Source organism: Rhamphochromis longiceps, linkage group LG5 (assembly GCF_057381845.1).
Source record: "Rhamphochromis longiceps isolate RC_006_pf linkage group LG5, R_longiceps_female_GT1.1, whole genome shotgun sequence".
Lineage (NCBI taxonomy): Eukaryota > Metazoa > Chordata > Actinopteri > Cichliformes > Cichlidae > Rhamphochromis > Rhamphochromis longiceps.
This window is the reverse complement of record NC_140561.1, coordinates 30,912,964-30,930,640: the sequence shown is the minus strand read 5'-3', so window position 1 is coordinate 30,930,640 and position 17,677 is coordinate 30,912,964. Positions and strand designations below refer to the sequence as shown.

The 17,677-nt window shown below is 38.7% G+C and overlaps 1 protein-coding gene across 2 annotated transcripts in view; it reads left to right on the top strand.

Annotated features, from left to right (window-relative positions):
• stab1 (stabilin 1) overlaps window positions 1-17,677 on the top strand; it is a 185,484-nt gene continuing 167,807 nt past the window's right edge. For both annotated transcript variants that reach the window (XM_085407157.1, XM_085407156.1), the window contains exons 1-11: window positions 1-554; window positions 4,261-4,388; window positions 4,789-4,904; window positions 8,347-8,432; window positions 9,956-10,025; window positions 11,502-11,597; window positions 12,419-12,532; window positions 13,669-13,856; window positions 13,963-14,099; window positions 16,746-16,873; window positions 17,189-17,265. In XM_085407157.1, coding sequence (XP_085263283.1) covers window positions 498-554; window positions 4,261-4,388; window positions 4,789-4,904; window positions 8,347-8,432; window positions 9,956-10,025; window positions 11,502-11,597; window positions 12,419-12,532; window positions 13,669-13,856; window positions 13,963-14,099; window positions 16,746-16,873; window positions 17,189-17,265 — 1,197 coding nt within the window. In that variant the 5' untranslated portion in view covers window positions 1-497. The remainder of the gene's footprint in view (window positions 555-4,260; window positions 4,389-4,788; window positions 4,905-8,346; window positions 8,433-9,955; window positions 10,026-11,501; window positions 11,598-12,418; window positions 12,533-13,668; window positions 13,857-13,962; window positions 14,100-16,745; window positions 16,874-17,188; window positions 17,266-17,677) is intronic.

Sequence of the window (17,677 nt, the reverse complement as noted above, 5' to 3'; positions counted from 1 at the left end):
AAAGACGTGACACAAGTAGTTGCTGCAGCCTCTCTGCCTCGCTGCACGCTGAGCTCAGAGTTCATTCGTTTGCTGTTGTTTGTTGGTCATTTCCCACATAACAGCGTCCCAAGTGAGCCTGCTGTTAATTGTTGGTTGGATCAACCCTGTGTATTTTTTTGGATTTTTTTTTCACTAAGTGCTTACATTTTTCCAGCGTTTCCACGTCTTTAAGCAGCAGGTTACTTCAGCTTTCCCAATCATTATCTGAGGAATACTTGGCTATTGTGTTCTAATCGTTTTGTTTTTCCTGCACAGAGGATGTTGCTATCTGTATTTTTTCCTGTAGTTAGTAGTTCAGGTTTTATTTGAAGTTCAGCGCTGACACGGGAGCGAGGAAACGAGTTTAGTTACAACTCTCTGGACATATTCTTATATTATTTTTAACTGATTTTTGTTTTGCTTACTGAGGAGGATTAGTAGGTTTGTTTTTGTATCTGGATGTGAGACTTTGAGCCATGCTGCTGCTGCTGCTGCTGCCACTGCTCTGCTTGCTACCTTCAGTGAAACAACAGGTAACACACCTCCAACTACACCACCACGCTGAGGTCATGTACCACCTACTGTCTTTGAATCATGGATGCAAATGTCAAAAATGTAACTGTATGGTTAACACCTCCCTCCATTACCCCTTTTTAAGATGTTTTTTAAAATTTATTTTAAAAACCTTTAATGAATCAGCACCACTGCACATATCTGAGCTTCTGACTCCATACACTCTCTCAAGGCCACTGAGGTCAGCTGAAAACCAGTGGAGATCGACTTTTTTTTAGCTATTCGCCCCCAAACTGTGGGGTGATCTCCCTCCCCATGTTAGGATGGCCCCTCATTGCCTGTTTTAAAATCACATTTTAAAACTGATTTTTATTCCCTGGCTTTGAATTTAGAATGAGAGTGGTGTGTCCTTACCTTCTTGTTTATTTTTTTATTGATTTGTTGTGGCGTGTTTTGGCGCTTTGTACAGCACTCTTGTTTTTAAAGAGTGCTCTGTGAATAAAATTAGGTTGGATTGAATAAGTCTGAAGAAGCTTGAGCAAAATTTATGATGGAAACAATGAATAATTTTGAATCTGAAAATTGCAGAACACAGAAAAATGAACATTATGGATCACTGTAACAGTGAAATGTTTCCATGATGTAAATACTATGATTACATGCTTACTGCACTATTTGATCACAAATAAAACTCAATACAACTGTTTTGAAATTTAGTATCAGTTAGCATTCAATGCGTAATTGTTTTTTAATGACAATAAAGCAGTATATTAGTGTATTTCTATTACTTTATGCAGGCATGAGTAACTATACTTTCTCTAATTCAGTGTCACCACTGATGAACTTAACCTGCGACTGTCAGAGGTGTTAAAGCTTTGTTGTTGTGATATGAAGGTGAATTAAAAAAACAACCCAAACAGCTTAGCTGTAAACATAAACGACAAACATTAAACAGCTCAGTGTGACAAACTACGCATGGGACTGTGTATACAGTAAAGTCAATCATTTGCTACTGCAAACCTGGAACTTCCACATCATAGACATCTCTGCATGATACAAATGAGTAAAGCTGCAAATGAGACCCAGAGTTTTTTTTAAAACAGAGTTGCATCAGCTTAACAGGGCTAAACAATTTCAGAAACTCAAAATATTTAACCTTGAAGTTACAAAGTGAGGCCATTTGTCAGGTTGTGCTCTCCTACAACTTTTCTCAGATTTTTATAAGCACATGTTTTCTTAATATCACAGCCTTTGATTTTGTGGTAATTTTCCTTTAATAATCTCTACTTTGTAATGTTTTTGCTGAAAGATCTGGAGCAGCGAGTCGGGTTGATTCTTTATTGCGTAAAAGTGATTGCAAACAATAATTAATCACATTAAAAACAGTTTGGTATATCTGTCTGTACATAGAAACGGCTTTCCAACACAAACAAAGCTGTTAAAAAGGTATTATATATTTAGGTCCTAAACCAGCTTAGTAAGAAGTAATAGCGCTTTGGAAAGTTGGAAAGTTCATTATAATTAGATATTCCAAATATTAAAGGCATTGTATTTTCAAGTAGTTCATGAACTCAGACAAGATATCCTGAGTTTAAAGCTGCATGAGGCATAAATCTACAGACAAACAAACAAATAAAAACTGCAATTTGAACACGGAAAACTGCCCTCCAGCTCTCATCACTCTGTTTTAAGCCCTTAACAGCAGACAAGCATCTGCACCTGCTTCAGAAGCCAGGCTCTTTTCTGGCCTCATACAGGACTTAAACCCCATTCTGTTAAGTGTAGGCAGCTGCTTCATCCCTTGCAACGCCATTTTTTACTTCTGGTCTGGTCTGAAAAGCCTGTGATTGGTCAAAGTCTTCCATCACCAAACTAAATGTAAACAAAGAACAAAAAGCAGATACGAGGAAAACTGTGTTTTCTTACTACACACTGCAGAGTGTCTCTGCAGAAAGACCTGAGGAACATGCTGAAGGAGACGTATTTCTCTTGTTCTGGACATCTATGTTTTGTGCAAAATGTATCACTGCCACCGTGAAAAATACGTTTGATGTTAGTGGAACTTCATGCTTCTATTGCCACTGCTTCTTGCCACCACCAGACCACCTGAAAAGTGATAATGTAAATGATCACTGAATTCTATATAACTACCCCTATCTCATGTTGCCCAGCCAACATTATCAAATTTATTACTAAACCTCTAAAACCTCTAAACCTTTAAAATAAACATGTTGGGCAAGTGTAATTTAAACTGAGTCACTAGTTTTGCATTCATGCCAATAATGTTGTTGGATAAAACATCAGAGGGATTTTTACAGTTACTACAGTTCATTATGAGATTGTAAATAATACTGTGGCACTGTGTGCAGTTGTTGAAATATTTCATTTACACTTACACTTTTACATTTTTAAGATCCATTCCCAAGTCTCTCAGTTGTTTGTTTATAGAACGGATCCATTGAGCAATATCTGGCCGGTATTGAAGCAACAAAGGATGCATTGGTCTGACTTTTGGTTCCTCCTATGGGTTAAACACCCAAAAAAATGTCTCTGTGTTAAAGAGCCACATCCTGCAGACTCCATAACATTTAGTCCACTGTCTGTAAGTAAGAAAACTCTGCTGACGTTGCTGTATCATCACCAGGGCTGTTTTAATAACGTTCACAGTGCAGGCCATCAAACAGCAGACTGAATTTGTTGTGTGAAAATGATGAAGTGCTCCAGAACTTAACCAAACAGCAATTATGAGTTGGAGTCATACACAGTTTCAGTAATCGGAGGCAGAATGTACTTTCAAGTTTTTACTTCACTTAGATAAGTTAAAACATCCATTCACCACTACACGGTCTCCGCTTTTATCATGAATGTGCTGCAGAACAGGTCAGCTTCTGATCAGTAGGTTGGTGATTCAATTCCTGGTTGCTACAGTCTACTAAGGCATCCAAAATACTGAGATGCTTGTGCGTTCATTGCGTTGTTGGTCCCTCTGTGTTAGCCCTGTGTCAGATTGGTGACGGTAGCTGGGTTAGGTTCCAGCCCCCCCGCGACCCTGACATGGATAAGCAGAGATGGATGTATCAGTATAGAGAATAATCCCAGCTGTAGAGTTTGAGAGCCTTTGTCTAAATAAGTTTTAAAAAATTGGCAACCTTCTGCAACTTTAAAACATAGTTTTCTAAAAGAACTGCTGTTAATGTGAAAACTCTTATATATGTATGTAAGGGTTTGAGGTTATTGTAATTTGCTGGTATTTATTCCTTATTCTTTTTCTTTGCAGTCGTCATTGTCAGTTATTTCAGTAAAAACAAGATTAAATGATACCAGCACTCTATAATTTAATCAAACACACATCAAATCTTAAAATGCATTTAAAGAATGCAGTTTGGTTTGCACTTCTTTTTTTTTGCTGCTTTTTGTGTAAAAACGGGTTCTGTAATTACTACTGTTGTATTATTACTACTGTGATGATACAACTACTCTTACCATCGATCTTACCAACAGCTGTGGCACACCTGTTATTATCTTTATGCTACCTGTAGTAGTGATTGTTAGTTATAAATATCAGTTGTGGGAATATCAGAAGATGTCTTATCACAAATTGTTGCTCATTAAAAACAGAGATGTATTAGAATGCAATCTGCAGGGGTCTGTCCATATTAACAGTGATGTTGTGAAATGTGGACAGAGAGTGGTATAAGACTGTAAACAGCTCCTCTCCTTCCTCAGACTCCTCCTCCTGGTCGATGTGATATCCTGCAGAGGTTGGAGGTACAAACAGACTGCACTTCCTGTGCTGCTGCCATCACTGCGAGCTGCCCCCGCGGCTTCAGCAGCACTGGCATCACCAACTGCAGGTACAGGTCAAGCTTCATACCCACAGTTAACATGAAGTGAAGACTGGAACAGCTTACCTATAGCAATGCCTTTATGTGTGTTATGTTGTACACCTGTATGTCTTTTGCATATTGTATATTGTTTCATGTGACCCTCCTCTAGGATCACTGTTGTAAATGAACATTTCTGCCAAAATCTGACATGTTTACATCATTTTTATGCCAGTGTACCTTAACATGCACCTTCCCTGTTAAATAAATAATAACAGCAACATAATTCCACCTTTATTAATCATGCAAAGCTTAGATTCAAGGATAACTCATGAATGCTAACTGTGAGATTTGCAGTAGTAATTAGTAGCGCTGGCAGCAGTGGTATGATTAAGGCAGTTTGTTTACCTCGAGTCTCGCTGTGCTGCAGTTATGTGGTGAACATCGGCAGCAGGGAGCTGCAGCTGGAGGGATGTCAGCACATCTGTGTGAAGAACGTCATGCAGCCAAAGTGCTGCCAACAGCACTGGGGACCGCTGTGTCTCTGTAAGACACACACACACACACACACACACACACACACACACACACACACACACACACACACACACACACACACACACACACACACACACACACACACAAAGTACATATGATGAACTATCATTTGTGCCATAATTTTGATCACATTTAAACCCAGACTTCCTGCTTTAGTCTGCAGCAGTGTTTAATGGATCGTACAACTTCTCCACAAAATGGATCAAATGAGCACCACCTACCTCAGTCAGAGACATTATCAGATGTGTAGGTGATCAAGATCTACAAATAATGTGCTGCAAATAAGAAAAAAGATGTTTTGAGTTTGTATGGCTGCTGCCTTGGCGAGGTTTCCTTGTAAAATAGATTTGATCTTTGTGGGACTTCCTGATTCAATAAAAGTAATAATAATAAAATTAAAGAGAGTAATGCAGAAAATTATTACTCTTATGAATTCATAACTTTGCACAAGTCTAAAAAGGAAACATCTAAACATTAAAGGTTATCCTGTGAACTGAACTCTGATACTGGTGAAGAACAGGTAGAAATAACTTTAATAACCAGCTTTAAATGATGCATTTAAACATAAATGATTTCAAAATACTGATTCATTTTCTAATCTGCGTTCTGGTTTATAGAGTCCAACAAAGACTGAGCAGCTGACTGATTGGTCGTTTGACTGATTGTTACTCTCCACCAATCACATAACGCTATGGTCCCAGTGTGTAATTTATCTGTTACAGGTAGAAAAAGATAAAGTCGTGAATGTGTTTTTCTGGAAAATTGAGTTGTATGTAAGCTGTACTGTGTTTGTACGAGAAGAACTAAGTGATAACGTCTGTTGTTTAGGACAATGTTTAACGGTCATCAACATAAAGGCACTTTTAGCTAGTTTTGAGATCTTCTGAGCAAAGCTAGCGTTAGTCCAGCTAATTAATGTGGGTTTGCCGTTTACTGCCCATATTTTACTGTGAAGCTGTTACCAGTGCACCATTAATGACAACGTATGTATCGCATTTCATTGTCTAGTAAGTAAACGTCATATATATTTATACTTGACAAAAATCTTAATCATCATAGAAGACAATGCCACAGATTATTTCGATTGTTATATTTGGCTCCCAAAAAATCAGCATGACTCTGTTGACACTGTTTCATATGCTTATATTTTGGTTTAAAGGATAAACTTATAGTTTTCCTCGTTATCTACCTCCTCATTAATTTAGACTGCTCTTAACACTCCATTCCCGGAAATCTTTATTGATCGTTGGCTCTGTGTGATGTCAGGAAGAGCAGCTATAACTAATATAGTCAAGCCAGGTATGCACAGTGTTGCCAACTCCTCAGTATTGAAAAGTGATATTGGTTGTCCTAAAAGTCGCTAGAAGTCGCTAAATGACGTCATCTCCTAATTTGCATAATGTAATTGTAACCTACGTTGTTGAAGAGAGAAACAACATCGTGGAAGAGACATAAAGTGAGGAAAAAACGTCCTAAATGCATTTAGAGTTTATTTGGAACTACAAATTAAATTTCTTTTAGCAATTATTGGTTTTTTTTAATGTCACAATTCCAACCCTGCTCCTTTACCGGCAAAAGTGACCGGCAAATGTGTCGTCATAAATAAGTCTCCAATAACACCAGAAAAAGTTGCCAGATTTCTCGCTAGTCGCTTTTTAGAAAAAAAAGTCGCTAAGAGGGTCTGAAAACTCGCTAAATATAGTTGGCAACACTGGGTATGCACAGTTCTGTTTGTGAGCACAGAAGCTCCACCCACCTGTCAGTAAAAACATCTGTTTACGAAGAATTAAGTTTAATGGAGGAGGAGCTAAAACAGCTTGTGCATTAAGACCAATAGCTGTGAGTCATGCAAATGTGCTCCTGAGCCCGTAGGTGCACTTTATGGAAGGACTAGGGCTGCACATGCACCCAATTTTGTTAACACCATGGACGGATAACTGATGTTATCCCACCATAACCTGAGAGTGCTCCAAAGAGCTTCTTGTAATGTCAGCCGTGTTTGGCTTTCACAGTCTTTAAGTGCCCCCTTGAATGTTCATTGGGTTTGAGGTCAGGCGACTGTGGGGTGAAGGCCACGGCTGTCAGCAGTCCTTGGATTTCTTTGTCCTGGGAAAGCTTTGAGGTGGTTTTGTGCTCATTATCCTGCTCCAGTAAAAAACAAAAAAACAAAACCCAACAACAAACAAACCCCCAGAAAGTTTCAACCAGAGAGTGGACTGTGTCTCTGAAGGAACATGTCTCTGTTGCTTCTCTTTGGGTCAGTTGATTTGCTGGAGGTCATCTGCATATGTACAAGTAATCACTGTGAGTTAAACACTCAGGCTTCAGATACCTTATGGTCATCTCATGAACATATCAGTCCCACCCACTCACCTGCTGTGTTTATAAGGAAAACCCAATCCTAAGAAGGATTTTTGTAAATGGGGAGGAGCTAAGACATCATGTTTTAGACAGAGAATGAATCCATTAATAAAAAGATAACATATGCTTTATTCACCCCAAGAGTTGGGAAATGATGCTGTCACAGCAGCCATATCATCATATCACTTACATAACTTAACTAACTTACATAAACACATCACCTGTTTGCTTGTTTATTGCAAATAATCAAAGTGCAGAAAGGTAAAAAACTTCAAAAAATACAAAAATAAATAGCCTAATAAATAAACGTAAATTTGGAGCTGGAAACAAGTGGATTTAGGATTACTCGGTGGAAGGGTAGAAGATGAAAATTCATACATTTATTATTTTTTATAGACATAATTAAAACATCCAGCAGAAATAAAAAAGGCCTTTCTCTTCTGCTCTATTAACTATCAGGTTTTTCTAAGCCTACTTCAACTGGTGATCAGATGATCAACAGAGATGAAGCATTTCCATCACGTCACCTGCTTGCTTGTTTAAATGTGGTTATGTCCTGTTGGCATTCCTAATTGAATAATAAGTTTGATTGTAGTAACACTTGGTGTGTAAGTTCACACAAGTAAGTACAACTCATCCACTTCTTGCACCGCCTTAATTCCCTCTTTGCTGAGGATAACAGTGTGTCTTCTGACATTTTCCATCTTTCACAGAGCTACTTAGTTATAAAGTTCTGCTGGAAACTTTTAAATATTCAGATACATTTTCAACTCATGAAAGCAGGACATTAGCTGGTGATGCATGGCTGTGTTATGTTTTTTTTTTAATCTCTGTGTAATTTGTGATTAAACACATTACTTTTCTCGCAGTCTGGCATGCCTGAAACCCACACTGCGCATAGTGCACAGCTTAGTCACAGATTACCTCTAAGATAGACATCATCAGGTTATCTTACACAGTTTGCCAAATGTTTATATGAATTCAAACTGGATAAATGTTCAATGCACAAATTGAATAAACAGCTCTGATTTTTTCTAATCACACATTCTCACTTGTTGTGTGTCTGCAGCCTGCCCCAGCTGGTCTGGGAAGACCTGCAACAATAATGGGGTCTGTCAGGATGGAGACCTGGGCAACGGAACCTGCATCTGTAATGTTGGTATCCCTTCTCTCTTTTTTATGTATTTATAGAGATGCTATTCATTATTAACTTTTATGTGAAAACCTGTCCTGGTTTCTTCTTTCTTTTCTTTTCTTTCCTGGTTTCAAGGAAGAAAAAAGTACTCATTATCTGTGTTTCCATCCCCAAAGTACCAAAAACTATTTCAGACCAAAGAACCATTGTCAGTGAGATAAACACTTGTTTCCACTGTAGTGAAACATCAGGCTACTGTTGTTTTTGCATGCATAACTTTATAAAAAATGTAGCAATCAAGTTACATCTGAGCATTGCATGTTGGCTGGTTCACATGCACTGTGACTGGGTGATTAATCCAGTTGGAATTTAAATTTAATTTCAGTTACAACTGATACTGATTACCTTGACTGACTGAAGTCAAGGTAATATGTATCACTGGAAGCCAAAATTGCATCGAATCACAGGAACAATTTTGCAGCAAAATAATTTCAGGACTACTTTCAAAGGGGGAGAGGAGAGTTCTGTGAATTCTGTGAATTTAAACGGTAAGGCAGGCAGGTAGACAATCCGAATTTAAATCAAAGTCACAGGGAGAATGCAGCTGAGCCGCAGGAAAGACATCACATAGAGAGGTTCCTGGAAAAGGAGACAAGAGGAAGAGGGAGAGAGAGAAGAGGCTGTGCTAGAAGCATGGCATCATGCCAATGATTACTTTTTTGCATTCATTTTGGTATGAAGTTCTTGCTTTTTACTTTTTATGAATCTACTCCTCAGATTGTTTAAACTCGGAGAAGACAAGCATGTAGACTTCAGTTTTAAAACTCAACATCCTAGCAGAATCAAGATGAAGAGCAGAAGAACAAATTCAAAAGACATGAAGAAAAATGAAAGTCTGAAATACATCAAAGTTGCAGTGTATTCGGCCGGTTAAGTCCAGAGAAATTTCATATCAGAGAAAGAGAGACAGAGAGATACATATGAAGAGAGGGAGAGAAAACAACATGACTGATTAATCGGAGAAGTGTTGCCTTCTGATTATTGTACAGTTACTTTCTAATAAAGATCTTCGCACCTTTGTAAAGCATTTTCAGCTATAGAGCAGGCTGTGCTGTTTTGTTTGCACCATTTGTCACAAACACATGCAGCTCAGACGCACTGAAAGCTTAAAGTAAACTCGTTCTCTTAAATAGATTCCCACATGTAACTGTCTGTATAACTAATTTGAACCATCTTTGCAGTTGGTTATCATAGTGGAAATGCAAACAGTAACATGAAGGAACCTTTTAGCTCCATGACAATGGTTTCATCTTAATGTCCATTTACGTTTCTGATTCAGAGACAGTGGCTTTGGATGGTTATTGTTTGGTCAGCAAAAGGAAATTTGACTGTATTTAGGTTTATTCTTACAAATATCGCATTTTTTGTGTTACATTGAGGAAGAAATGCTGGGGAAGTCCAGAGATTTCAAGTAATTGGTTGTTCTTGTTTTTTCTTGGTAATATTTCGAAATTAAAAAAAAAAAAAACTTCTTCCTTCTCAGGATGGTTTCACTGGCTTTGCCTGTCAGGAGTGTAAGAATCCAAATGCTTATGGAGAAAGGTGTGATAAAGGTTGGTACCCTCTTTACTTTCTGAGGCATAGTTTGCCCCAAATCATATTTACATAATTTTCCCCTGTACTGTTATACGTTTTATCTGCCTAGATCGTCTCAGTGTGACCTGTCTGGTGTTATGGTAAATGGCCTGTATTTGTATACCGCTTTACTTAGTCACTATGGACCCCAAAGCGCTTTACACTACATTCAGTCATCCACCCATTCACACACATTCACACACTGGTGATGGCAAGCTACATTGTAGCCACAGCTGCCTTGTCTTGCCCAAGGACACAACGACCGAGATTGTCCGAGCCGGGGCTTGACCGGCAACCGGCTTTTGATTACAAGAAGAACTCTTGAGCCACAATCAATGAGATTGTTGTTTTTTCTTCAATATAATGGAATTAAGTTGCACTCGCCTTGTGTTGGTCAAAATGCATAAAAACATTTAGAAAAACTTATCAGCAACTTTTCATCTGCATCCACCAACTGTGGACTCTGTATACTTCATCACCCATTGGTTCATATCACCCATTGGTTTGTCCTGTTCTAAAGCCTCAAGCTGAACATTTATATGTTTTGATGTAGATGTGGTAGAGAAGGGGTCACTCTGACACTAAAACAAAGGGATGCAGCATCCTCATGGCAGCAGCTTACCAGTCACAGTGTATGTCAAAAGTATCTCCTGCGTTTATCCTCCTTTATTACTGCAGTGAGGAGCATCCGTTAGAAAATGACAGCCATCTTGAGTTCAACAAGACTTGAAAGTAGGAGGTCCTTTCACATGCAAAGCGGCATGTGCTGCACTGACTGCTAGGCTAACTAAAATTAGCATTGCATCTGCTGCTGTCTGCATGCACTACACTTTTTGCAAATACTCATGTCTTTATGTGTACTTGTTACATCAAGTACGAGTAACAATTTTATAACTGGAAAAAGAAAAGGCCAAAAAAACATACTGAAAAGAGAAAAGGAGATGGTTAACAAAGTCAAAGAAAAACACTTCCGCTGTCAGTAGAACTAACTACTCCCTAGTAGCTCAAAAACAACACTAATCTCAGTCAGCACTCAATGCTGGTCACAACACCTGCTTCAGAGGAAAGCGGTGTCATTGTCATGTTGTATCTAACAGGCCCTAGAGAGCATAAAATCATCATTTTTCTTCACCTGGAAGCTAACATTGTGCCTCAACCAAAAGAAACGCATACTGACATCGAAGCCCAGCTGAGGGGGACATATATACATTGTCATCCAATCATGCTGTCTCAAGCATGTTTCTTGTGCATAGTGACACAGCTGGTGGAAGGAATGTGCATCCAACATGAAAGTGCTCATAATGAGTTTTTAATTTTATTAGATAAACAGGTCAGCTCAGTGAAATGTTTCTTCACATTAAAAGGAAATAAAGCAGAAAGTCAAACCTTCAAAGACTACTATGAAACTGTAAGAACATCTGAAATCTGCTTAAAAACTGCCTCTCTGTGTGCAGTGTGTGACTGTAAAAATGGAGTGTGTAATAAAGGTCCTGAAGGTGATGGAGAGTGTTTGTGTCAGCCACCATACACTGGGAAGAACTGTGACCAAGGTAAGATCATACCACAAAGAAATATACTGTATTAAATTAGCAGAAACATCACTCATTATTAATGTATATTACTGGGTTTCATTAGATGATACAGTTCATTTATTTTAGTTTCATCATCTCCATAGAATTAGACAAGCTGCGGAGCATGCTGTAGCTGTCTGCTGATAGATAGATATTTATCCCACAAGGGTAATTTTTTGTTACAGCAGCACAATAAAGAGCAACAATAGCACAGACAACAATAAACAACACATAACACAGATAAAATAAAAGTGCCACTGATGCCTGGTAAGGGCTTTATGAGATGGTGTAGGAATTTATATCTAAACAAAATTGATAAAAAAGAAAGCAAACTAAACATTAAAGTGGTATTTGTTAAAAACAGTAAAAGCAAGACTGGCATCGTGTAAGAGAGAAGTGTAAATTGCATTAATAAATAATTTGTACAGTATAAATCTAAGAAAAAAAAGTTTCATTAGCAGATTGAAAATAACTTCTGTAACTGAAACAGATCTGCCTCAACCCAGACTGGTATTTAATATTTACTGCTAAGAGATAAAACAAAGAGATTGTTGCTGTGTTGTGAGCTCAAAGTAATAAACTGCATTAACTAACCCAACTTTATTTTGATCAAAGAATAAGAAAGATTTTAGAAACACAATAACGGATACATTTTCTGCAATTAAAAATACAAGTAGACTGAAAAGGACTTCTCAAATGTGGTTTGATACTCAGGTAATGATGTTTCCCTGCACTACCTGTTTGTTTTGTGTTAAACTGCTGCCTGCAGTGAGCTGCTGCCATGTTTGTGTTGTTGACAGAGAATCGGAGGTGCAACAATTGCAGCCCGTATTCATACTGTAAAGGAGAGGGAGACGCCGCCGTATGTGAATGTTTGCCTGGATACAGGAAGACGCCACAGAACAAATGCGCAAGTAAAAAATTATAATAATTTATTTTGTGAAAATTTTGAGTTTATGCTGCTGTTGTTACCAGAAGTGAGCGTGTGTATGGCCAAGTGAACATGTTAACTGTTTAAAGCCTTAACCATGAAATTATTGCCAGAAAATTCTCATTTCAACTGGAGTCTTCAATAAACCTTCTGGCAAATTAAAAGAAAAGAAAAAAAATATTAATTTGCATACAAGAGTTTTAATTGGTATATTGTCTTTGCTACGTCCAACCTTTTTATACAAAAAGAGAAAAAAACACACTGGGCTTTGCAAACTGGTGATGTCACACAGCCTATTTTAATCTTACATTGCAATGTACATATACAGTACATTGCTGATAACATGAGTTGTTCAATTAAACTAAAATAAAAATGGACTAAAAATCTCTCCTGTTCCCCTCAAAATCAGCAAATTATTAAATACAATAACTTCAGTGTTTTAAATGGAGCTGTTAAAATTTTCATGGCCCTGTTCCTAGTTGTAGACAATGAGGAGCATTTGAGGATTTTACAAATCCTCAAAGTAGGGCTTGAAGATGAGCCATGTATCAGCATGTAGGTACAAAAAAATTAGAATTTCATGTGTTTTAATTTGTTTTGACCGACCACCCATCTCACATGATAGGATCTTGTAAACTTAACCCAAAATGGACTTTCTGCTGTTTTAACCAAAAATCAGATCAAACATCTGGGTTGCCAGTGCTCGTTTCTGCTACTGCCGCAGTCTTACTGTTGAAACTATGATATTTCACATGACATTGATATTCAAAGTCATTTACAGAAATTAAAACTTCTGAAAATTGAAGTGTGTGCGACTTGAAGTGTGTGCAAAATTGACTGTCAACACGTGGCTATCGCCCATGTTTAAGATGTTAATAGGACTCAAAAAATGCTAAAAAATAGACTTAAGACTTAAAAAGCACAAAATGTTGACTCACACATTCACTCATACAAAATGTAATTTCTCATGGAATAATTACATATACTGAAGGTATTGCACAAAAGCCCCAGCTCATTCTGAGGGGGTCAGGTGGGGGGAGTGCACTGATTGTTTAAATGGAGTGACCCAGATAACATTATGAATTTAATCTGAAGGTTATTTATTCGTTTTCTGCTCAGGTGTTTGTTCACAGAGGGATTGTGACGTTAATGCCCAGTGCTCCTCTCGGGGGTTAAAGGTCAGCTGCGCATGTAAGCCCGGCTACCTGGGCGATGGCAAAATCTGTATACCTCAGAACCCTTGCTTAGATAACAACGGGGGCTGTCCCTTGAACTCCACAGTTTGTGTCTTCAAAGGAGCCAACAAGGTGAGGAGACCTGCCAAGAGTCAGGAAAAAGCTGTTTGCAACAAAATCCTGACATTTTGTTTAACTCCTCTCTCTCTCTCCATCTCTTTCTCTCTCTGGCTCTCAGTCCAGCTGTGCATGTATGTCCGGCATGTCGCCTATAGGTGGCAGCCCTGAGTCTGGCTGTCAGCTCGTCTCCGCCTGCTCGGTGGACACCTGTGACCCCACAGCTCGCTGTCAGACTGAACTGAATGGCGAACCCAGGTCAGACACACAAACTTTTCTCTACCATTATCTACAACTGGGAGGAGGACCAAAAATGTAGAGCCCAGTCTAAAATGTGACCACAGCCAGAAGAATCGGCTCCTTTTGACTTTGTTGTGACTAAAACCAGAACACCAACCAGAAAAAGATCCATTTCACTCCATGATGAAAGTAGAATAACAAAGTTATCCCAACGCATAAGTCCTGTAACACAATTTTAGGCAGAAAAAAAATAACACAGTCTAAATATTTATGTAATACATCTGGGAGATTTGTAGATCGTGCCAGATGTAATGACACCACAGTCGATACAAGCTGGTCTGTTACTGTCAGGATCCTAAAGTGGTGTGGCAGAATTTTGGATTTCGGTCCCCAACCTTTTTTTGCACCACAGACCGGTTTAATGTCAGACAATATTTTCACGGACCAGGCTTTAGGGTGTCAAGGATAAATATAACAAAAGAAAATCATACGACCAAGACAAAAACTGTGCTATTTGGTAAATATGATAATAAACGGAAATTCACTATGTATTTGTGTAACTTAATTAGCAGTGTCCTCCTGAAATGTGCCAATAACATTGAGAGTAACATCCTCCTCTCTGCCCTTTAATGCTCTCTGGTCGCTATGGTAAGCGTAAATATTTCTTTCAAAATAAGACACACAACTACAACATGGGAAAAGACTCAGGGAAACCGAGTTAACAATAAAAACCCTGAAAACCATAAATTTCACACCGAACCTCGACTCTTGCGGCCCGGTAACAAACGACTCACAGACCAGTCCTGGTCTGTGAGTCGTGGTCTTAGACTCTGGTCTAAGCCACGTTAAGCTTAGACCAGAGATTGAAGCCAGTCAAGACATGTTCAAATCCAACTTTTCCAGTTACCATATAACACTAGTACCTCGGCTTCAGATGTCTGCTACTACTGAGTTAAGATCCCGTAACAGTGTTAAATTAATAAACTGTAATCCTCACTGTGAGGATGAGGCATGGACCCATTGTTTTATGTTAGAGTTAAACTTTGCTTTCCTGACTTCTCTGCCTTCATGCCATCTTCTTTCTGGCTGGCTGCCCCTAAGAAACACAAAGTTTAAACTAGAGATGGACCGATCCGATATTACGTATCGGTATCGGTCTGACGTAAATTACTGGATCGGATATCGGAGAGAAATAAAAAATGTAATCCGATCCATTAAATATCAAAAAAGCACCTCACAAAACTTGCGACATGGCGTAACTCGGCCCATAACGAGTAGCACGTTGGAGCAGTGTGCTCACCTGATAGAGCGGCTGTGTGTTTGTGGCCTCGCTACCAAACTGGCATTTCATCTCCGAGGAAGTGATCCCAGAGAGAAGTAAAGCAAGTGTGTAAGTTCATCTTTGAACGTTTGTAAAGCATTCCCACGTTAAGCTTAACAACCGATATATGGAGCGACTGCCTCTTCTCTCTCCCTCCCTCTCCTGCTGGTACTTCAGTTGTGAAATTGCTTAGTGATCAGCTGATCGGCTTTTCTGTCGCGAGTCCGTCTCTCTTCTTTGTTTTTGGCCCACTTTGCGCCAGAAAGAGGAAATTAGCGGGTGAACAACAGCAGCAGGTTTAACCTTGATAAGCTGTTGTTAGAATTTATTTATTTATAGTCTGCAGTTCTGTTGAAGAAAGATGTTGAATCTATTTAATTATTCTTGAAAAATAATTTATTTCTGTGCAATTTTTTTCCAACCTGCATCAAATTAAAGTTGATTACGTCGATTAAGAATCATGAGGTGGGGGGTGGTTCCCTATTTTTTTTTTGCTGGGAATTTGCAACCCTATTAGTTAGGTTGCTTAATATTTCTGCTAAGTACACTTTAAAATACCAGAATAGGAAGAATGGAGTAGGTTTAAGTTTATTAGATTGATCAGTTTTGCTGAACTATGAAATATTTTGGGCGCAGTGTATTTTTTACATACAGGTATAACAGAATAGCTTTTGTGTTGTTGTTTATTTAAACTTGAGTATGAACTTATACAAAATGCAGCAAGATATAAAAAAACAGTTTTATTGATTAAAACACACTATATCGGATTCATATCGGTATCGGCAGATATCCAAATTTATGATATCAGTATCGGTATCGGACATAAAAAAGTGGGATCGTGCCATCTCTAGTTTAAACAACAAGTGCGCTGGGCTTCTGCGCTGAGCCGGAGGTGTGTGCCTGAGATGACCAAATAAATGACCAAAACCCTCTCAGAAAAAAACAACCTGAAACTGAACATTTAGCTGATAAGGATTACTTGTCTACACACTGACCTCTTTATTTGAAATTGTGGTTATGTTTAATATGAATATTTAACATAAAGACAAAAGAAATACAAATTTAGTAGGTCCGTGTTTATATAAAGATAAAGATAAAGCTGTCCGAAACACTGCTTTGAGTCTTGAGTTAAAATCCGTCAAATGGGCAAACACAAAGCATCTCGATCATGTGTGCTGAACTTGATTAGATGTGATTTTAAACTGGAGCGTTACTTTCACTGAGAATGATTCGCTTCCTAAAAGTAACGATGGGAAAACCTGGAAAGATCAGATAGGTCAGGTCACAGTGTCAGTTGCGTCAGTTGGCTAAAGTGGCGCTCTCTTCCTGCCCCCTTCTCTCAGATGTGTTTGTGAAGTGGATCAGATCAGTGATGGTCGGCGTTGTTATGGTAACCTGATGGAGCGCGCCATGGAGCTGGACCGGAGCGGCAGCTGGAGAGGAAACTTTACTGGAGCCATTTCCATGTTTGGTAAAACTAACCAGCAAAAATACGCTCTGAGAAATACCCGCAGTACTTTATTGAACTATGGCGGGGTTTCCTGTTAAAACAAGAGATCATCACCTCAGAGTGTTTCAAGCTAACTGACAGGATATGACTTAAAGTGAGGCGTGGTGGTGATATCAGCTTTTTTTAAAAATAATAAAAACATGAGTCTGTGTCCCGATTATCCTGCAAGGTAATTTATATGAGACATGCTGTTTTTTGTACGTTCTTTGGTGTTGCTATTCTTTTACCGCACCTTTCCTTTGACCTTTGGGGTGTGTGTGTGTGTGTGTGTTTCAGAGGCAGGCTGTCCACGTCTGCTGAATCATAACGGACCCTTCACAGCTTTCATTCCCCTGCTGAAATCACCTCTGCCTGTAGGTCACCTGCTTGTCTGAATTTTATTTTAATGATCTCCTCCAGCACAGGAAGCTCCTGAGGGATGAAGCCATAGATTTGAAAAGCTTAATCCGCAACTTAAACAAATCTCTGGTGCTGCCTTCTTAGATCTGTGCAAAATTAGGAAAAAAAAATAGTTCATGCATTTATTACTTCTAAGAAGAGATTAAATTTCTGCCATGTTAGCATCTCTTCATTGACTCAGTGATAAATGCAGTATAAATCCTTTTCCTCACACACAGTTACAAATTATCAGGCCCTTTCATATATTAAGGACCTCAGTACCATATTATCCCAGTAGAGCACTTTTCTCTGAGACTGCGGGCTTACTTGTTGTTGAGTTTCCAAAAGTAGAATGGGAGGTAGAGCCTTCATCTATCAGGCTCCCCT